The following is a 23,776-nucleotide window of genomic DNA, read 5'->3' on the forward strand; positions in this document are numbered from 1 at the left end:
TGCACATGTTATATCTGCCTCCCCTGCAGTGCACATGGTTTTGCACAACTGCTAAAAAATTTCCTGCTGCGATCAACTTGGAATTACCCCCAATGATCCCTATGGCTACATGCATTTTAAATAAGGTTACTCGTGGCCATTACAATATATGGAACCTCTTGTAAAACACAATACACAAACAAATCCTGAAAAATATCAGTTTATTTTATTGTAGTAGATTTTACGAACTCTGGGGCTCATTTACATTTGGATGTAAGTCATTTTTATGACACACCTCTGATGTACAGTAGCAGTACACGTCCGCACTGATAGGTGTTACTTTCACAATCTCCCTGAAATGCTTTTTCAAAAGTAGGCAAGTGTGGTTTACCTGTAGTAGTTTTGTTTCTGTAGTTCCAGTATCAGCTGGACTTTGATTTACTCCTCATTACTTCTGTGGTCATTTGTTCAGGAGGTGTATGCTTGCTCTAGTTTCTGGGTAGAAAAATACCAGTGGTGGTTTCATTCTATTCGGGGTAAGGGTTTTTTGTTGTTGTTGTTTTTTTGCTCTGTAATAAACATTTTTAGATACCCATTTATAATTAGGGATAAACTCACGCTAAAACCCCCCATTGTTGTTGACATTATGAACATATTAACATGTTCAATGTTTTTATGACAACCATGTCCTCAATCTTTTGTCAACCTCATGAATATTGACATTTTGAATGAACATATAATATGACATCCCCTATAGTCATGACTCTCTCTTAGGACACTACAAAAACTTTCATTCATGCACTCATAGGGGCTCACTGTCACAACCCTGACTAAAATTTCTCATGTTTCTTGACTTACCTCTGCCATCCCTTTTGCAGCTTAGCACACAAGCTGCAGTCTCTGTTTCCTGCTGTTGATAACTCTTGATTAGTCACCCGTGTGGAAATTCCTCTGTGAGAGTAATTGCTGGATTCAGTCTATGCTCATTGGGGGTCATTCCGACCCATTCGCACGCATCGGTTTTTCGCTGCGGTGTGAACAGGTGCGGAATGCGCATGTGCGGCGGCCGCTGTGCACGTGCGCGACTTTGCCCGGCGACAGGGGACGCCGGGTTACGTCGCGGCTTATGACGGAAGCGATCGCAGCGCCGACCGCTAAGAAGATTGACAAGGAGGAGGTGTGGACGGGCGGATCTGGACCGTTGGAGACCGTTTTCGGGGAGTGGTGAGTAAAACGCAGGCGTGTCCAGGACAATGGAGGGCGGAGGAGTGACGTCAAAGCCGGGCCCATCATCGCTGGATCCATCGCACAGGGTAAGTATGTCCAGCCCTAGTCTTCTTTTGCTTGAAAATTTTTTAGCTTAGCAGGGCTGCACAAGTGATCGCAGCCCTGCTAAGCTATAATACACTTCCCCATAGGCGTGGACTATTGATCGCAGCAGCAGCTAAAAGCTGCTGGCTGCGATCAACTCGGAATGACCACCATTGTGCTTAGTTGTCAGTGAAGTCCATACATGCTCCCTTTGCACAGCACTCTGTGGGGGAAATTCAAATGTTTGAAAAGTCGGTTGGGTGTCTGTTTTTTCCTGTCTATTAGATAGGAAAAAACAAACACCCAACTGACTTTTCAAACATTTGAATTCCCCCCTAAGCATTCTGGGGGTTATTCAGAGTTGTTAGCAAATCAATTAAGATAGCATTTGGGCAAAACCATGTTGCACTGCAGGTGGGGTAGATATAACGTGCACAGAGAGTTAGATTTGGATGTGGTGTATTCAAACAGAAATCTATAGTACAATGGAAAAATAAAGCAGCCAGTATTTACCATGTACAGAAACAACATAACCCATCCAAATCTATATCTCTCTGCACATGGTACATCTGCCCTATCTGCACTGCAACATGGTTTGGCCCAATTGCTAACTTTTTTGGTTTGCTAACAACTCTGAATGACCCCCTCCCCTATGTATAAACCTAAATGTAATCCTCCATGGTGCTCCATTTCCTGGTGTTTGGGCCTAAACCAAAGTACCCTACTAAACCAGTCATGGACGTCGTCATCTTGCCTCTGGTCAGGTGACAGGATCCAGTCCAATCCAGGGCAGGCTCAGTCTCAGCTGACTTCTCCAGCTAATCCAGGTCAGCCCAGCGATATATACGTTCCTGCTTCACAGGACACAGGTTGCCAGTTCCATAAATCACATAGCTCAGTGTGTGAGCCTTGTAGCTGTGCACCTCAACATTTCTAGAGAGTGCCTGTAAACCTGATATCCCTGCGCCATTGCATTCTAGTCAAACTCCACTGCATCCCAGTCTGGTTTCCACTTTCCAGTCCAGCTTCCAGTCCGTCTCCATTGCACCCCAGTCTGGTTCCAAGTCTAGCTCCATTTCATTCTAGTCCGGGCCCAAGTCTGCCTCCATTGCATTCCAGTCTTGCTCCATTGCATTCCAGTCTGGTTCCAAGTCCGGCTTCATTGCATTCCAAGTTTGGCCCCAAACCAATATCTCCAGTGTCATCATTCTGGTTCCAGCTGGTCAGCACTTCAGTTCTGCCTCAGTTCAATTCTATTATTTCAGCTACTTAGATTCAACCCAAACCCACAGCTACAGTCTACTTCAGTCCTCAACTACCAGATTCTGCCTGTACCTATGGTTCTAGCCCATGTGTTGACCCAGTCAGGGGGACGTTACCGGCCTGCCGGGTACAGCCAAACCCAAATCTCCTTGTGGGGTTCCCTGGAGAAGACGACCGGTGGGGTAAGACTCCGCTCCCCTGCTCTGGGTCTAGTCAACTACAGTACATGGCAATAGTTTTAACAGTCCAGTCATCCTCATACTACTTTCTGAGTAAGAATTACCTCAGACCATCTATCTTCTGACACACCGGAGACCCAAGTACCAGTACTTCTGTCACAGGTTCGGAGATATCCACATACCAAACTCAGACACTCTTGTAGCATTTCATGTATGTCTATTTTGTTTGCATAAAATATTCCATACTGCACGTGCCCACAACATATAACCATATGCATACATCCCTATGCAGATCTTGTTGCATCATACACTTACGACTACTTACAACTGGAGAGGCAAAATAGGCTTCCGATTATTGACTGACCTCCAAGCTTATAGTACTTAAGTCATTAGCATGGTATATTAATAAATTGATGTGTGTTTCATTACGTAGCGTTATAGAGAGAAATGTCTCACCCAGAGTCCTTGACAGTGTACTATACTGTCCCATCAGAAGTCAAAGATTATATAAAAGTAATTTTCCCAGTAGAGGGAAGGTTTTACTGTAACAGGTGCATAATATGATGTGATAGACCACACCGCCTCCAAGAGCTGTACATAAATTCTGTATTAAACCCTGGCTTTAATCATCCAGTATAATACACTGATGACATCTCCACTCCCTTTCCACAAGCATTACAATGAGTATTCTTGAGTAATGGAGTGGCTGCATTTGGCAAGATCAGTTATAGGACATAATGTCATCACAAAACACAGTACTAGAGGAAGATCCAGAACTTTTTTGGCTATATATATATATATATATATATATATATATAGAAGCAGTAAAGCAGTCAGCGGCACTCAGGGTCTTAAAGAATCTGTCACGATCCGGGTATCTGGACGCCATTTCTTACCCATCAGATGCCTCCTAAGGCTGGCTCAGCGCTCCAGGACCGGATCCCATCTGTTATCCTGATGTGTACATTCCTGTATCCTCTCCTGTCACTCTGGGACGCTGTCACAGTAAACGCCATATTACACCTGGCATGGCGTCTCCCGCGGCCTCCGCCGCCGTCCCTGAACTTCTGCATGCAGAGTGTCTGAGTGGCGATTACGTCAGCCGCGGCCTCCGCTGTGTCCGCGTGGTTGGATGTGCATCTGTTAGCCTGGCGCCTCCTGTCTCCGGTGGCCGGCGCCGCCATTACTGTTTTCATTACCACATGGATTACAAACCAAACTTCCCTCCAAGTGTCTGCATGGGCGCAGCCATCTTGGATTCTGTCAGCTGATCATTTCCACCAATCTGTTCTCAGTATTGATAATCTGCATAATTGCCTAGCCAATCCCTTCCTTGCTGCAGGTATAAATACACTGTGCCTGAGCAAGGAAGGCGTCAGTGCTTTGGTTGTCAAACCTAGTTCCTGTTTGTCTCTCTCCTGTGATTGTCTTCCAGGTTCCAGCTCCTGTCTCAAGACTTCCACCATAGAGACCCGCACCAGCATTCCACCTGCGGTGTAGCCTGACTCTCCAATCCATTGTGGATTCATCTGTTTCCAGCTACAACATTACCTGCTTCCAGCTCAGCTTCCAGCAGAGTACAGCTTCCCTTAAAGGGCCGGTGTCCTTTCTACACTTTACCACTCTCCACCGGTATTATTATTTCTCCGCTCTCAAGTTCTACATTTCAGTTCATATTTCATCGCTCCCAAGTTCATTTATTATTTAACTGGTTCCAGCCAGTATCCACTCCGTGCTAACAACAGTCTGGTTCCAGCCAGTATCCACAGCAGCTGTTTTATCTTCAGCAACCCAGCTTTTCCTGGAACACCAGCTGGCACAATCCTGGGTTATCTCCATTGCTACAGTCGGGCCTGGTAAGGACTTTCCATCTAGAAGATCATAAGAACTATCTCACACTACCAGTGCCCTGTGGCTCCTGCCATCCTGTAGTACCCAGGAACTGTATTTATTCTTTGCTGACTTTTACGTTTTCTTTTACTGCTGCTGTGTTGCGGAGTTGTCATAATAAACATCATTGACTTTTATCCAAGTTGTCGTGGTCACACCTTCGGGCAGTTATTATTCATGTTACTTACATGTCCAGGGGTCTGATACAACCTCCCAGGTTCCGGTACATCTCAGCCCCTACAACTGAGGCTGCCTCCCGTCAGCTCAGGCCCTCAGTTGTGACAGAATCAAGTGTATTAAAATTCACTCCAAGTTTCCAACGTTTCGGGACGCACAGGTCCCTTTGTCAAGGTGAGTAACAAAAAAAAGAGAGAAAGAGACATACCTTTATACCCGTATAAAGGTATGTCTCTTTCTCTCTTTTTTGTTACTCACCTTGACAAAGGGACCTGTGTGTCCCGAAACGTTGGAAACTTGGAGTGAATTTTAATACACTTGATTCTTTAAGACCCTGAGTGCCGCTGACTGCTTTACTGCTTCTTGATATACTCAATCACTTCAGAGGGCACCAGGGCCCACTATTCTTCTACAGTGGGAGTGCCAGTCCAAGCTATTAATATATATATATATATATATATATATATAGAGAGAGAGAAAATGTCCACAAAGCGGGGATGCACTCTCGCTGTGTAGAAACCAATCAATCAGAACGGTCACATGTCACTGTAGTTTTTAATGTCGACGTTTCGGCCTGTTGACAGGCCTTTCTCAAGACCGGTGAAACAGCAGATCAAATATTCAATAGTAGTAGCAGAAAAAAGATAAATATCTGTAAGGACAATAATAACAATCAAAATCACAAGCCTCACCGGTCCCTGGGAAACCACACACCACAATATTAAAACAATTTAAAAATTGTCACCAATTAAAATAGGTGTACACTATATTAGATTGTCACCCATGTGAATATCCTCCACCTAATAAATTGCTAATAACCCATACCTGTCACATATCATCCAACCTCATACAATATCAACTTCATATGATATCATATAGGGACGTCTCAGACAAGCGACACAGAACTCACTGTCCATACCGCTGGGATACAAAAGGGGCATAGAACCTAATTAGAATTACCACTCTAACAGCACCAGCTGATGTGTTATCAACCTTATATGTAAACAAAGGAAGAAGAAGATTACCTAATAAACAGTCATCCTCACATTTGGATGCAGCCAAAGCTGTAAATATTCACAATGCTGCAAAAAAATCAAAGTCAATCTCAGACAAATATGTATAATCAGAGTTAACCATAAAGACAAGCTAAGGGATAATCACCAACTTACTCAGGACTGGAGACGTCATGTATGTGACTGCATGACTCTCCTGACTCCAGAGTGTGCTTAAATACCGCGCCGACCGGAAGTGACGCGGTACCAGGAACTCATTAACAAAACTCCAAACAAATCTTCCAGGGCACATAAGACCATTATCTATAGTCATAGTGCCCATCAGCGGGATCAAATCCACAGCCAGCATGGGTCTCGCGGTCCCCATAAATCATCTACCGCCGTGGGTAACAAACCCGCTGGTCAGGGACAGGAAGTCGCGTCATCATGCGTTCCACCAAGGCGGAAGTGATACTCCGGTGCGTTCCACAGCGGCGGAAGCGCCGTCAAACGTTCATTTCTCCAACTAGGGGCAGATCAACAAAGTACCAGCATAACATAAATTAAAGACCATATTGGAGGGTTATCATAGGTGGGCAACATTTCAATCTAGCCATTGTATATCCTACATGAAGATTCTATCCGTATGATTTAATCTTCATGTACTATCTATAGAGGTACCACATTATCCTCTAATAAGTAACCATAAGGCCCAATATCTGCCATCACACAAAAAAAAACACAATAGTACCTAACATTCACCACAAAGGGCCGGCCATATAGCTGACCCTATATTGGTGAATAATTGCTCAAGGAACTCCTAAGGGTCATCAAGTAGACCTGACCCCTACTGGTAAAGATTTGAAAGTTTCATGAAAGATAATAAATTAGACTGAGTGTGTGGTGAGTGTGTAGTAAACCAAGGACCGGTAAGTTCACAGAAAGAGCGAACCACATATTCACAACATCCCATAATATACTGAATACAAACTATTAAATATACAAATAAATAATAATGGTCCATAAATAATAAATAAATAAAAAAAATAATAATAATAGTAAATGAACAGATAAATGGAGAGATGTCCAAAACTAACATGTACTCTAAGTGTTATAAATAAACACACATGAGAAATCAAGTGGACATATACCCAGAGATATATGTCATATACATATAATAATATACCAACGTAACTGTAACATAGATGTACAAGTCATCTAGTAGTTGTAAACAGTAGTAATTAGAACATAACACCTACGAACCACCCTCAACCGAGCGGAACCCCGTACCAGAGCCTATAGGAATATGTTGAGGGGATGACCCTCATTAAGACCTCTCGGGGTCACAGTATCCAATACATGAATCCAATAGCTTTCTCGACGGTTGAGGGCCAATGTTCTATTGCCCCCAGTGGATCTCGGTGGAATCCAATCTATAAGCCTACATTTCAGGCTTGCCACCTGATGCCATGCCTGCAAAAAATGTCGAGCCACCGGTTTATCGGCCTGCCCGGTCTGCAATGCTGTATGAATGGAGGACCTGTGGTTCGCCATACAGTCTCGAAAGTTCCGTGTGGTTAGCCCAACATAGCATAATCCACACGGACATTTGAGTAAATAAATCACATGATCCAATCTGCAGTGCAAGTGGTACCTGATTTTAATTACCCTTCCCGTATGGGGATGATTGAAAAAAGACCCAGTCTGCATAGATCGACATGTGGTACAACTACCACAGGAGAAACAGCCTGGTTTGGCCTGCATCACTGTATTGGAAGTCAGCTTCCCTGTGGGTTCCCTAGGGAACAGCGTGGGCCGCATCAATAACTGCTTCAAATTAGCCCCCTTTCGATACGCCATCATTGGTGCCTTCGTGTTCTTAAATGGTAAGTCATCATCAGATGACACAGTCGGCCAATGACGATGTACAATTTTGCTAATCATAGAGGAGTTACCATCATACTGAATAGCAAAAATCATCCTATCAGTCGTCTTCTTCTTTTGTATAGTACCGGCATATATGCCTGTAGCTCTTTCCAGACATTTACGTAATGTGTCTACCGAATATCCTCTCTCTAAAAAGCGTGAGGTGATCTCAGCACACTGTTCATGTCTGAGACCTGCTTCTGAATTAATCCTCATGGCCCTTAAGTACTGGGAAATTGGTAAGCTATCCTTTAATGCTGGCGGGTGAAAGCTGGTAGCCTGTAACATCAAGTTCCGGTCTGTTGTTTTGCGGAACAGTGTGGTTATTAATTTAGAGCCTGATACCATTAGTGTAACATCAAGGAAATTGATTTCAGATACGGAACATGTTGCTGTAAAGCGAATAGGGATGGATAATACATTAAGTTCCTCAACCATATTCTCAAATTCCCCTTGTGTTCCCTGCCATATCATGAAGATATCATCGATAAATCTACGAAAGAACAAGATCTTGTGCCCATATCGCGGTTGTATGTAGGTCTTCTCATACCATGCCATGTATAAGTTAGCATACGATGGGGCCAAATTTGACCCCATCGCAGTGCCCGACAATTGCATAAAATAATCATCCTTATAAAGAAAATTATTATTAGAAAGTACCAGCTCAATAAGTTCGAGTAAGAAATCAGTCGGAAATTCCACAAATGGATTTAATTCAAATGCCTGTCTTAATACCCGAAGACCTTCCCCATGGGGTATCACCGTATACAGTGAACACACATCCATGGTTGCTAGGAGCATGTCACTGGTCATACTAATCCCAGTCAGACTCTGTAGAAAATGCCCAGTATCCCGTAGATAACTAGGTATTAGTTGAACCAATGGTTGTAACAAACTATCCAAGAATTTTGCTAGTGGTTGAAGTAAAGAGCCTTCAGCCGATATAATCGGTCGTCCAGGTGGTCGTACTAGTGATTTATGTATTTTAGCCAACAAATAAATCACTGGACATCTCGGGTGATCAACCGTGAGAAATGCCCTAAGGTCATCAGTAATCCAACGATGATCATGGCCATAATTGATGATATTATCAATCTTTTTCTTAATCCTGGGCATGGGATTATGGTCTAATCTCTCATATGTAGATGTATCGGATAATTGTCTGTTAACTTCATAATCATAGTCACTCCAATCTAGAACCACGACCGCACCGCCTTTATCTGCTGGTGTAAAAACTAAATGTTGGGCGTCACGTAACTGACGTAACGCCTTACGTTCAGGGGCTGATAAATTATCAAATACACGTTTAGTGGGCATAGCCTTAGTCTCTTCTTGTACACGACGAAGAAAAGTGCGTATGCTCGAATTAGATGAAGGAGGATCAAAACTGGACCTGGTTCTAAATGGAGTCCTGACTGTGTTAGAGGGTTGATCAGAAAAAAACTCTCGTAAACAGAGGGTTCTCCCAAATTTGTATTGATCAATAGCGTGGCGAAAGGAGTCGGGTTGACATGTCGGGACAAATGATATGCCCCTAGAAAGCAACTTAAGTTGTGCTTCGTCAAGGTGGTACTGGAGAGGTTGAACACCAAATCTAATTGCGCCTGCATCGTCCCCTTCTTTGGTTTGTACCCCCCTCTCCTCGCATTCGGTCTGTGCCGCTTCTTAACAAACGGCGCGGTATTTAAGCACACTCTGGAGTCAGGAGAGTCATGCAGTCACATACATGACGTCTCCAGTCCTGAGTAAGTTGGTGATTATCCCTTAGCTTGTCTTTATGGTTAACTCTGATTATACATATTTGTCTGAGATTGACTTTGATTTTTTTGCAGCATTGTGAATATTTACAGCTTTGGCTGCATCCAAATGTGAGGATGACTGTTTATTAGGTAATCTTCTTCTTCCTTTGTTTACATATAAGGTTGATAACATATCAGCTGGTGCTGTTAGAGTGGTAATTCTAATTAGGTTCTATGCCCCTTTTGTATCCCAGCGGTATGGACAGTGAGTTCTGTGTCGCTTGTCTGAGACGTCCCTATATGATATCATATGAAGTTGATATTGTATGAGGTTGGATGATATGTGACAGGTATGGGTTATTAGCAATTTATTAGGTGGAGGATATTCACATGGGTGACAATCTAATATAGTGTACACCTATTTTAATTGGTGACAATTTTTAAATTGTTTTAATATTGTGGTGTGTGGTTTCCCAGGGACCGGTGAGGCTTGTGATTTTGATTGTTATTATTGTCCTTACAGATATTTATCTTTTTTCTGCTACTACTATTGAATATTTGATCTGCTGTTTCACCGGTCTTGAGAAAGGCCTGTCAACTGGCCAAAACGTCGACATTAAAAACTACGGTGACATGTGACTGTTCTGATTGATTGGTTTCTACACAGCGAGAGTGCATCCCCACTTTGTGGACATTTTCTCTAAATAGTGGACCTTATGGTCTATTGGAAGCACCCGTGTCTATGTCTCATTTCTAAGATGTGAGTGCAGGAGCACCCTTGGATATATATATATATATATATATATATATTATACACAGTATAGAGTCTTCCAACAGGCAAAACGGCACTCACGGGAGACATCATCACTTGAACAATCCTTGGTGTTTTATTTGTCAACATTTCAAGGCAATAAGTCCCTTCCTCAGGACACACCACCAGGAAGGGACTTATTGCCTTGAAACGTTGACAAATAAACACCAAGGATTGTGAGTACCGCTTTGCCTATTGGATGACTCTGTATGTATATGGATTCGGGCACCGGGATCAGATGTTTTACTAAGGAGTGCTGGCTGAATTGAAGAAAAAATAATAAAATATATATATATATATATATATATATATATATATAATTCTTCCCAGGACATCTCATTGGGGCTGGCCATTGGCCTGCCCTCCAACACTGGTTGCCATAGTTGGAAAATACAGATGGACCATTGATGGTATGGAACTATGCAATGACATGTCATCGACAGTTCCTGCCTTACTCGGAGCCCGTGGCGGTGCTGAGGACCAGGGCTACTGGCTGATAACATAGCTACTGCAGATCGCTGGAGACTCTTTCTAACCATCGATGGCCATCCCTGTCCCACACTGCTGTGGTCATAGTCTTCCTCTGCTTCCAATTTACTCCTTCTTTCAGCCTGCCATAATAGACCAATTATTCTACTGATAATGGCTATTGGCTTCATTGTTTTTTTTCTCCAAGCTTTGTTCAGTTTCTGATTCACTCCTTTTCCTCTCTATCTGTATCATCTAATAAACTATTATTAATAAACTATTATTTATCATCTGCTATTTACACTTTTTGTACTCTAACTCAACCAAATCTCCGCATATTCACACAATTCTCAGCTCTGTTAACTGTTATTCATTCTCCACATCCCCTCCACTACACACATTTACTGTCATTCTGTCTGATTTTTCCACTCAGCTTGGTCCTAGGCCTGCTGCTCTCTATCTCTATCATGGGATGTAGTTAATATGCTGGCTGTTGGGATCCCGGCGTTCAGGATACAGATGCAGGAATCCCAACACCTAGCATTTTACTGAGAGTCAGAATCCCGACACATACCCAGAATTTCCACTCGGCTAGTGGGTTCACGCCACCAACCGAGTGGGAATAGAACCTGTGTGGTAAGCAAAGCTCACCACTGGGCCCTAATTGTGGCAAACGAACTTGCTGCAGGGATTCCAGCAGATGGGATGCCACTGTTGCTATACTGACAGCCGGCATCCTGTCTGCTGGTATTTCATACCAGATCCCTCTATCACTTCTCTTGGAAAACAAGTTAAGCAAATGCAACACAAATTTATCTAGCCTTTCTGAATCTTTCCCCATCTATTATGGCCTTTATTATTCTGACAATTATATAGAAAGTGCTGACACATTATCAATCGCTGTACATTAGGAGGATAATAAAAAAATAACCTGTCCTCATTCATCATGGGGCATATAAGTATATAAGTATGCCAAATGTTACTTCTGACATCTACAGTATATGAGGGAAATGCTATTGATTTACAGCTGGATGTATCGTGAGATCTACAGTATGTATCTCATACACACAGGTTATTTTTTGCTCATTCCCAGATAAAGGAGTTTCCCAGTCTCCCTTCAAGTGTATCCTTTAATATAACCTCTTTAGACAAGCATATCAAATTCCCGGGTGGTCTTCAGTATGCCGGCTGTCGGGATCCCGGCGCACAGTATAACGGCGCCGGAATCCCGACAGCCGGCATACCGACACTTATTCTCCCTCGTGGGGGTCCACGACCCCCCTGGAGGGAGAATAAAATAGCGTGGCGCGCGTAGCGCACCACCGTGCCCGCAAGGGGCTCATTTGCGCTCGCCACACTGTCGGTAAGCCGGCGGTCATGCTCCCGGCGCCGGTAAGCTGGTCGCCGGGAGCCCGGCCGCCGGCATACCATACCACACCCCAAATTCCCACACTATACTATTCGCCTCCCAACTCCATCTGATTACCCCCTACTACAGATATTTGTCTGTATTGCCCCACTGAGCACTTATTTGCTTGTGATCTGGGTGGACTAATCTTCAAGGGCATAATTATTATTTATCAATTTTAAACCCGATGGTTATACGTTTTTATTGCTGCTACTGGCGGCAATAAGAAATGATGTGCCACCAGGATGTATGAGTGATCGCTGATTCTGCCGGAACCCCCTTTGCTACACTGCGCTTGTGCAGTTATCAGACTACACATGTGCGAGCAGCCATTACCACTGAGGTATCCCTCTCCTGGTAAATTGTGCGACTGCAGCTTTGTAAATCTCACAGTATAGCAGTCCCCATAGAAACCTATGGCATATGCTATTGCGATCAGAAACTGAGGATCTGCATCAGGTGTTTCCGAAATCCACTGTGGATTTCAATGGAAGCTTATGGGATTTCCCTCAATATTTCTTTCAGAAAGCTCATAATGAACCTTACATTTGTAAATATGGAAGCAGGGCCCTCTTACCTTTCTAATAAATAGGCAAACCCATTGAATTACCACAGCAGCTGGAAGGGGTTTGTCAGACCCTAATACAGATACACAATGAATAAAATTACAAGCGCTAAGAGTTGCTTATCCAGAATAATCAAACAAATGGATCAGTTGCAAAAAATTTTTATTCTAATAATAATAAAAAAAAAAGATTAATACCGGTACATCCAGCAAAATATGGGAACCCCTTCAAATTTCTATGCAGACGAGTAATTACAGCTACAATCTCGTGGAACTGTGTATGTGGTACAACCAGGGTAATACCAGCTGACTGTGTACTTATTCAACAAATTTAAGGAGGAGTGAATCTCTATAGATAAAGTCCGGGATCATAAAACAATGGTTCGGTTCCTATCAGCAAAGTAAAAAATTCTCTACCATCTTAGAGCCAGTGCAATAAGCACATATATATATATTTTTATTTTATATATATTTCTTATATGAATTGTTGACTATATAGTCATAAATGTGTTTTTTTAAACTATTAATCTTTTTTTTTTAATTATTAGAATCATTTTTTTTTACAACTGATCCATTTGTTTGATTATTCTGGATTATCAACTCTTAGCGCTGGTAATTTTATTCATTTCCCTCTTACCTTTCTGTCTGTTAATAGCCAGTATTGTTTTCTTACTGTGTTTGTTCCCAATTGTAAAGCACTGTGTAGTTTGCTGGAGCTATATAAATACATTTTCATAATAATATAAATGGTGGGCATGTGAGGTGAAGAGTGTACATTCTGGACATGCTAAACAATGGACATTTCAAAGTTTTTGCAAAACAGAATATATTAATATGTATATTTTGCTTTTATAGTAATTGTGTAATATGAATAATACTGGGTCAGGAACCATTACATTAACACTTCCAGTCCCTCGACCTGATGCAGAGTGAGATCTGCGCTGGTTTGGGTGAAATGTGGGCGCACATATATACCTATGTATTACTCCAGCCCTGGGGAATGCCATAGAAAATGATATGTCATTTTGTACTAGGCAGAATGCTCTGGGGTCTGGGGTCTGTCAGAGGAGGATATATTCACGATCTGCATTGGTTATTACTATTTTACAGGAACTATTACAGAATAAAAAGCATAAAAACCACAATCTCTATAAGCGATGCCGGAACAGATAAGTGTGCACATAAGCTGTAGCTGGGTCACGTCATACTCCCAAACAGAATATCAGCAAATATCCCCACTGTATCATTCGGCGCTCCTGCTAAACAACGTCCACAATAAATTGTCTACTATAGATAATATTTCTTTTTTCTACTGCACTATGAAGTGTTTGTGTTTCTCTTGTATTTGAGTGAACTGAAGGAGAAAGAGAGACTCAGTCACCATTGAAGAAACATTATCTATGATGGACAATTAACTGTGGACATTGTTTAGCAGGTGCGCCGAATGATACAGGGGTGATATTTGTCTATAAAAACCACAATGTCTCCTATATGCAAATGTAATGTCTTCTTTCATTTCTCTAGTTAGAAGAAACCGAAGAATTTCACAAAAAGATAAATGAGGACACACTGTTACATGCTCCAGTCTTTGTCATCAAGCCTCGTTCTCACACCGTCTGGGAGACACAGAACGTGAAGTTTCACTGCACAGTGAGTGGGTGGCCAGAGCCACGAGTTACCTGGTACGTACATGTCTACTACATGTGTATACATGTCACTGCTACACTGCCCTGTGCAGAGCTATAGCGTCTGTTTCCTAGTGACATATAGCACGGAGACACATATAAAGATGTAATTACCTCAAAGATTTTTCACGTGCTGCTCCAATTCTCTGGAATTCCCTACCTCTCCCCCTCAGACTCTCCACCTTTCTACAAAACTTCAAACAGGCTCTCAAGACCCACTTCTTCACCAAACCCAGCTAAATCTCATCCTAACCCTCTGTTCCACGCTCTCTATGAACCCCGTCTGTGTCACCCCTGCCTGTCTACCCCTTACCTTTAGAATGTAAGCTCTCACGAGTAGGGCCCTCTTCCCTCATGTGCTTATACTTTCTCTTACTTTAATAATCGTCAACTGCATCAACTCCAGCAGTCCTCTGCCACCTGATACTTATTTCAGTGTTTAGTTACCCTGTACTTGTCCTATATTGTCTTCAACTGTAAGTTGCTGTTTTCCTGCTTTGATTATATGTTTATGTACTCTGTAATTGGGTGCTGCGGAGCCCTTGTGGCACCATATAAATAAAGAATAATAATAATAATAATAATAATAATAATAACAACTCTTTCTTCAGACCTAAGTACCTTTCTTGACCTGTACTTAAAAGACAAATTAAGTCGCAGTCCTGTACACTGAACACTACTCCTTGTTTCTGGGGACATTGGCCATAATTTTGTGCCTACCCATCTACAAAGTTTCAGTCACCCTAACCCTAAACCTAAATTACCTCCCAATCTCCTGCACCTTTTTAAATATTTGCTCCGGTCCAATATGTCTAAACTACTTAGTGATCTATTCCTATTCCAGTCACTGCAAGTTTTTGACCCTCATTTTGGCAACACAAAGAATAAACCCTCTTTGTAGGTGTCATGCACCTTGATTTTTGAAAAGTGCAGCTAGATTTCCAATTTGATATTTGAAAAAGGCAGAATGTTGCACCATCTGATGAGAGGAATGGACAGAGTGGGAATGTTTCTCTTTAAGGGGCATATTTATCAATAATTGTAAGTTCTTATCACTGCTATTCATGGCCATAAGAAATAATGGGGCAGATGTATTAACCTGGAGAAGGCATAAGGAAGTGATAAACCAGTGATATATGCAAGGTGATAAAGGTACCAGCCAATCAGCTCCAATATGTAAATTAACAGTTAGGATCTGATTGGCTGCTGCCTTTATCACCTTACACATATCACTGGTTTATCATTTCCTTATGCCTTCTCCAGGTTAATACATCTGCCCCAATATTCCACCTGAATGTATCAATATACTGTACACCCACAGGGACAGAAAGGAGCCTGTTCCTACTCCTACGATGTGTTTGGAGTGAAGTGACCGCATCAGCAGTCTCTTCACTCCTTTATCAGGACTCCTGCACATGTTGCCATTGCTGGGTGGGGGTTCCAGTGGAACCCTCTCCTATTTATTTTGTGAAATGTTGCCCATGAGATACAATGGGCTAACGCCATCTTCAGATGGCATAAGCTGCAGGGGCCAAGCTGACAGCCTTGCAGCCTCCATAGTTTCCAGAGACACTGTGGCAGATATGAGATATCTGTTGTGTTCCCTCCATGGTACTTAATATTTGCAGGTATACACTGAAAATGTGTGTTTTCGGGGAATATCCTGCAATTATTATTTGGTAAATAAGTACAGAGAAGACACATTGTCTTATGGAGTAGTACAAACATGTGATTTCATTTTGCAGAGCAAGATTACGGAATTAAACTAAAGGAGTGGAGCGGGTGGGGGAGAGGGCACAACCAGGACTAGATTTTTGCCCTAGGTCTCATCTGGCTGAAATGAGGTCTAATCCTATTTATTAAATAGAAAATATTTAGCACCTAGCAGTCGTTCTTTGATGGAGAAGCTGACGCAGTCCTCATGTCCACTCACTCTCAGTGTTAATTTAAGCCATAAATAAGGCTAAACCAGTTTCTAATACATGTAGGATCCATAAACTTGTAGAAGGTTTGACATTTGTAGTGCTGGAGCCGGGCTGTGTGTTATTATGTCACGTCAAGGGGCTGGGGTCCCTAGCACCAGGAAGTAGAGCACTGCCCAGATCATCCTTATGGCGTCTACGGATCAGGAGTCTCCCAGAAATCTTAGGGCAGTAATGAAGTATGCAGCTAGTACACATTAACCATATTGTCACTGACCACTTTATGTTTCTTTTGCTAGGTATAAGAATAATGTTCCAATCAATGATCAAACTCACCCTGAAAAATACAAAATTGAAAGTGCTTATGGTCTTCACTCGCTGGAGATTAACAAGTGAGTAACAGATTACTAGACACAATTATTTTTGCACACTTACTATAAATAGATCAGAAGTGTCTCATAGGGGTATATTCAATTGAAGTCGAAAGCTGACGTCTGTCGAAAAAAGACGGCAATTTTCGATTTTTTTAGGTCGGAAGGGGTTCAGACCTATTCAATCTAATCCCAAATTTTTCGACAAGTTGAGGAATTCGACTTGTCGAAAAGCACGTGGATCGGCGGCATAGCTGCTGATCCGTGTGCTTGTGTCAAACTCAAATTTAAATTGCAGTTTAAAAATAAAGCTGTCCATCATATGTGGGCTACATGCAAAAGCTGCCAGTATTTACCCTACCAAAAAATGAATGTATTTGCATTGCAATATGGTTTGTCCAAGTACAAACTTAATTGTTTTTGCTGCTTTGCTCCCAATCCAGAATCCGCCCCCATGTACATGACTTGTTTATAACTAACTACAAGAAAACAATTGGCATGGGAAGAATGTAATACAGATTGTGCACACAAGACAATACAAACAATCCTTGTATAGGCTCTATACCAAAAACAATAAAGCCTAGCACATAGTTGCTGACTTTCTGTCTGTCCCCTCCGAGAGGGGGTGGGGGCGTGGAAAGTCACAGGAAGCTATACGGGGGCATGGGTTCTGCAGTCACATCATCGTGTCCACACCCCCTGCTATACAATGGCGAGATCAAAAGCATCGCACGGCATGAAGGGGGGGGGGGCAACTACGATGAGCACATTGCTTCATTGCCCAGCTGGGTGATCTGGGAGACTTGCACACCCTTCCAAGCAGCCGGGTGCGCCACCCAATGTTCGGGAGCCCCACGGCAGTTGCGGGGGAGAAGGCAAGTATAACCTAGCACAATGGGCCTAATTCAGAGTTGATCGCAGCAGCAAATATGTTAGCAGTTGGGCAAAACCATGTGCACTGCAGGGGGGCAGATATAACATGTGCAGAGAGAGTTAGATTTGGGTGGGGTGTGTTCAAACTGAAATCTAAATTGCAATGTAAAAATAAAGCAGCCAATATTTACCCTGCACAGAAACAAAATAACCCACCCGAATCTAACTCTCTCTGCGCGTGTTACATCTGCCCCACCTGCAGTGCACATAGGGGGTAATTCTGAGTGGCTCGCAGCAGCAAGTTTGTTAGCAGTTGGGCAAAACCATGTGCACTGCAGGTGGGGCAGATATAACATGTGCAGAGAGAGTTAGATTTGGGTGGGTTATTTTGTTTCTGTGCAGGGTAAATACTGGCTGCTTTATATTTACACTGCAATTTAGATTTCAGTTTGAATACACCCCACCCAAATCTAAGGGTGTGTACACACGGTGAGATAAATCTGTAAGATTTTGACTATATAGTTAAAATCTTATGAAAAGTTAGAGCATATCTCATGGTACTAGGCAGCTTGCGATACAGATTCGATCCCGATGCGCGCTCCCGTGGGGTCGGTATCGTAAGGCTAGATAGACTGTGCAGGCAAGTCAATCTTGACTATCTAGTGTACTATCTAGTATAAAAAGTATAGTCAAAATTGGCACTTAGTCAAAATCGTACATAGACAAAATCTCAAGCACAGATAGTCAAAATCTGTCCTATCTGTGCTATCTGGGCTCTGGGGGCGTTCAAGGGAAATCGCATAGTCAAAATCGAACATAGCAGGGATCTCACCATGTGTACACACCCTAACTCTCTCTGCACATGTTATATTTGCCCCTCCTGCAGTGCACATGGTTTTGCCCAACTGCTAACAAACTTGCTGCTGCGATCAACTCAGAATTAGGCCCCTGGTTTTGCCCAACTGCTAAAAAAAATTGTTGCTGCGATCAACTCTGAATTACCGCCAATATCTTAACGTTATACGTTCTTTATTTAAACTGTCATTGTTCTTTTATTATTAATCAGATTTAACTAATATTTTTTACATTGTTTAGTTACCCTGGTAAGCACTAGTGACATTTAGTTGTCACAGAGATCTTTCCCAAACAGCTATTTCGTGTGATACTTCTACTTTCATCTTTTCAAATATTCCTACTGAGAGTGACCTATTGTGTGTAAATGTCTGCACATCAGTAGTTTCTAAATGTGTATAACTTAATATCTCACTTCCACTGCATACATATACATGTATTTGTCACATATAACGTTTGAATAGATTTTCGTCCTGACATACTGTATTGCTGTCATTTGTTTTTGTTTTTATTTGCATTACATAACTAAGCCACAACTGAGCTTCTGTTCTATTTCTGGTCCAGTAATACGTTCTTTGAATTCCATCATGATCCTTACAAATAAACATACCAATGATCCTGAATTAACAACTGGCAGGTGGCATAAGGAGATAAATGTTTTGTTACAGCTATGATAACTCTGCTACTATATATTTAGCTGCAGGATCTCAAGCTTACAGCACATTCACAAATATTCTGTTCCCATGGTGCAGCTGTGAGACTACAAAGCATTAATAATCTGCTGCATGTCTATATACATACAGGATACAGTGGTTGCAGCAGAAAAATAGGATTGGTGGGATGGAAAATGTAAATGTTATATTATTTCAGATGAAGACGTAAGGGAGGTGCAGTATACGGTATCCGGTTGATAGACAGTGTCTAATTAGACAGTCAATAGATAGACACCATATGTTAGACATTAGGTCGACAGGGTCAAATTGTCGACATGAAAAAGGTAGACAGTAAAAAAGGTCGACTGGGTCAAATGAAATGGTCAACATAAAAAAGATAGACACATGTTTTTTTTTTATTTTACATGTTTTTGGACTATTTAATACCTTTTCTATCCATGTCAGCATAGAGTTGGTTATAAACCTAGTGGCAAGCGCAGCAAGCCACTGAGCCCGAAGTGTGGCGAGTGAAGCGAGCCCCGCAAGGGTATGCCTTTCTTCGATTAGGGGTCCCAGATGAGAAAACTATCAACACAAACCACAAAAATGCACAGGTTGAGTCTCCTATATCCGAATATCCAATAATCAAAATATTTAGAAATCCATAAATTTTTCAGCTTGACTGACATAGCGACACCTTTCTGATGGTTCAAAGTATACCAAGTATGTTTCATGCACACAATTATTAGAAATATTGTATAAAACGACCTCCTGTATATATATATATATATATATATATATATATATATATATTGTAAATGAGTAAATCAGTGCGCTTGTCCAATTTGTGCGTAGTACCTTACTGTAAAAGTGCAATCTACAGTCAAAAATAAATTGGTCAAATGACCAGTCCAATAAATTAGTTCATCCAAACTAGTTCAAGGTTTGGTTAACAAACAGTTCACACTCTCCCCGTTTTATCGGGTGGCTGCTCAGTTCTTCAAAAAGTGCCACTAGGTATACGTAGCCCAAAAAGAGAATCTGTGAATAGAGGAAGAAACAGCAGAGCGCCTATAGTGTAGTATCCTTTAAAACAATTTTTGTCACACGCAAGAATAATATTGCGTACCGGATTACGGCTTGACACAATGCCTGTCGATCCCCTGGTCTTTTAGTCCAAGTCTCTGTCGGAATCTAGATAGAGTCAGGAAACAGGGAATCGCTATATAGCGTAGTAATTACTCAGTAAGTAGGGTTAAATTTTGCATATCACATAAGATTACATGCGTACCAGATAAAGTAATAACTTGTGCATATCAGTGCATATCAGTATTGGTACTTGTATCCTGGTCCTCATCAGAGGGTGGTGGTCATAGGGTAGCCTCCCAACATGATCCTCTCCAGGAGAGGATCATGTTGGGAGGCTATCCTATGACCACCACCCTCTGATGAGGACCAGGATACAAGTACCAATACTGATATGCACAAGTTATTACTTTATCTGGTTCGCATGTAATCTTATGTGATATGCAAAATTTAACCCTACTTACTGAGTAATTACTACGCTATATAGCGATTCCCTGTTTCCTGACTCTTTCTAGATTCCGACAGAGACTTGGACTAAAAGACCAGGGGATCGACAGGCATTGTGTCAAGCCGTAATCCGGTACGCAATATTATTCTTGCGTGTGACAAAAATTGTTTTAAAGGATACTACACTATAGGCGCTCTGCTGTTTCTTCCTCTATTCGCAGATATACATATATATATATATATATATATATATATGTAAAATAGAGAATGTGCAAGCGCCACAAGTGATACAAATACACCTGACTAAAGAACACTCCCAATAATTTTGGGCGTCTGCCGTCCCTTAAGTACACAGTAGTGGTGAGCTACTGTTGTAATTGTTTATGGGGAAAAATGGTATAAGGGTATCGGCGACCACTGGTGTAAAAAATATTTCAAACCATGTATATAATAAAATAAAATATACAAATTTATTTGGTACAGATAAAATACAATTAGTATGAAGGTAAAAAAATGTAATGTAAAAATAGATGGGGGAGGGGTTGTGTTTTTGTTAAAAACACCCCCGCAGAATTCTAAGACCAAGAATTTTAGCCTAAAACTAGTAAAAAATAATTAACTAACAATATGCTGAAATTATAATAAAATAAGAATCAAGGAGAGTCTTAACTTTGTGTGTAGAGGGTCACAGAGGGCTCTCCCTCTGTGACCCTCTACACACAAAGTTAAGACTCTCCTTGATTCTTATTTTATTATAATTTCAGCATATTGTTAGTTAATTATTTTTTACTAGTTTTAGGCTAAAATTCTTGGTCTTAGAATTCTGCGGGGGTGTTTTTAACAAAAACACAACCCCTCCCCCATCTATTTTTACATTACATTTTTTTACCTTCATACTAATTGTATTTTATATGTACCAAATAAATTTGTATATTTTATTTTATTATATACATGGTTTGAAATATTTTTTACACCAGTGGTCGCCGATACCCTTATACCATTTTTTCCCATATATATATATATATATATCCAAATTGTCAATCCGGCACTCAAATGGCTAACTTATTTAGAATTGCTCCGATGCCCTCTTACAGGGGATAGCCCCCCACACATGCAGTCAAGGAAATGAAGCGGCACTCAGAGTCTCCATAGAAAGTGCAAACAGCAGTGATGCTTTTATTCAACGTTTTGGGGGTTAACCCCTTCATCAGGATGAAGGGGGTAACCCCGAAACATTGAATAAAAGCATCACTGCTCTTTGCACTTTCTATGGAGAATCCGAGTGCAACTTCATTTCCTTGACTGTAGATAGATAGATAGATAGATAGATAGATAGATAGATAGATAGATAGATAGATAGATAGACAGGGTGATTCAAAAGTTGCAATACACCCTTTTGTTTCAAAAACTGTGCAGAAAAAGGGAAAACTGACTAAGATTCAAGATGGCCGATTTCAAGATGGCACTCATGTTCGGTACATACACTAAAAGATAGCCCACCTCACCCATACCTTACTGGAGTATTCAGTTTTCCCATTTCCTGCACAGTTTTTGAAACAAAAGGATGTACTGTGACTTTTGAATCCCCCTTTGTGTGTGTGTGTATATATCTATATATATCTATATATATATATATCTATATATATATATATATATATACACACATATATACAAAGTTAATAACCATTAGTGTTATTGGTCAAGCAGTGTACAAACACAATATGTCCCTTAGCTCCCAGCTGGAGCCTGTACAGTACAGGGTTTGATGGTATCCTGCTATTTAATACACTGTTTAGTGCTATGTATGATATCATGTTTTATTACAAATGTTTACTAGAGTATGCTGACAAATATAGCACATTACCCATGACCAGGAGACTTAGGCCCACAGACCCGCCACCAAATGCTGTGCTCTGCAGATTAGTGGTATATTGTGTCTGTGCACTGCTTTATCAGCACTTAAGATACTTAAGTCTAAGTAAAATAATCATCAGGATGAGGTGACTTGAAGGAGGGAACAGTTTTATCTGGAGAACTCCTTTCAGGATGAAAGAAGACTATTGTATTAAAGACATTAGATTAGAAGCTGAGTTCCAATTATATTTTGAAAATAAAATGCCCTTGCTGCCTATACCAGTGGTTCTCAAACTTTTCTCAATCACGGCACCCTAGAGTATCAGAAGTTTTTTCACAGCACCCCCCTAGGTCAAAAGTTTCTTATTGAGAAATGTAGAAATAAATATTAAATTAATTAAATTGTGTTTATAATATGTAATCCATAGGTTCAATTATGTGGTGAGGGACAGGATTCACTTGTGTATGTCCACATGTTTTATGATTGGCAGCCACCAGCACTGGTTTTGCGTATTACACTGACCATAAATAATTTGTATTGCTCCTGGATCACCAATCCAAGGCACCCCTGCAAGTGCTCCGAGGCACCCCAGGGTGCCACGGCACACAGTTTGAGAACCACTGGCCTATACTAATAAAGATTTCAGGGTTTCACTGTGTGTCCTCCTAAGCGTACACAGATACAGCTTCCACAGAAGGATTGCGGCAGTTACACATGGACAGTCCACCAATCAATTGCTATTATGTTGGAGTGCACAGCAAGTAGACACCGGAGGAATCCACGGATCTCCTCAGGCTATCTAATAAAATAAATACAGTAGATGCCCCTCAGCAGTCTCCTTGAGGAGGAAAATCACGTTTTATTTATAAAGAAGCATACAGTAAGAATATGTCAATGGTTCAGTCCTAACATGGACCTTTTTCAAGACAGAGACTTTGATTCAGAGGTGTATGCAGTTGCATGCTCAGCTGTAATTTCTCAAGCAGCATTCTTGCAGAACTATGCTAATGATTCAGACTCCATCTTGTGCTTACAGATGCCCACTGCTGGTGTGTCACATCTATCACTTACGTACTAAAGCGGAAACATCGGGAACATCAGTGGCCCCATAGAATCTATGAGCAACCTGTGCTGTCTCAGAATGAGCATCTCACCTCAGATGCCTGGGTCTCTGCAGCTGCATATGACTTTACAGTGGCTGACTATGGCATGGCCAGAAAATGGTCCCCATATGCCTGTTTTTCTAGCCACCGCCCATCAGGGCCGTTACTAGGTGTGTGCGGAAGGGGCACCGCACATAGCGCTGCAGGGTAGGGGGCGCTGT

At 41.5% G+C, this 23,776-nt stretch overlaps 1 protein-coding gene and 1 long non-coding RNA gene across 8 annotated transcripts in view; one reads left to right on the forward strand and one right to left on the reverse strand.

The window, feature by feature from the left end:
* Positions 1–23,776, forward strand: part of MYOM1 (myomesin 1) — a 194,274-nt gene that overhangs the window by 45,397 nt on the left and 125,101 nt on the right. For all 3 annotated transcript variants that reach the window (XM_063923544.1, XM_063923547.1, XM_063923545.1), the window contains 2 exons: positions 14,233–14,390; positions 16,615–16,707. In XM_063923544.1, coding sequence (XP_063779614.1) covers positions 14,233–14,390; positions 16,615–16,707 — 251 coding nt within the window. The remainder of the gene's footprint in view (positions 1–14,232; positions 14,391–16,614; positions 16,708–23,776) is intronic.
* Positions 1–23,776, reverse strand: part of LOC134928143 (uncharacterized) — a 114,690-nt gene that overhangs the window by 30,950 nt on the left and 59,964 nt on the right. For 2 of the 5 annotated variants that reach the window (XR_010177836.1, XR_010177835.1), the window contains exon 3: positions 371–474. The exons of 2 other annotated variants lie outside the window; for them this stretch is intronic. This is a non-coding gene — a long non-coding RNA (uncharacterized LOC134928143). Of the gene's footprint in view, positions 1–370; positions 549–23,776 lie in introns of those variants that run through there. One more of the 5 variants, XR_010177839.1, reaches the window with a different exon arrangement.

The sequence above is a fragment of the Pseudophryne corroboree genome, chromosome 5, assembly GCF_028390025.1.
Source record: "Pseudophryne corroboree isolate aPseCor3 chromosome 5, aPseCor3.hap2, whole genome shotgun sequence".
Classification (NCBI taxonomy): Eukaryota; Metazoa; Chordata; class Amphibia; order Anura; family Myobatrachidae; genus Pseudophryne; species Pseudophryne corroboree.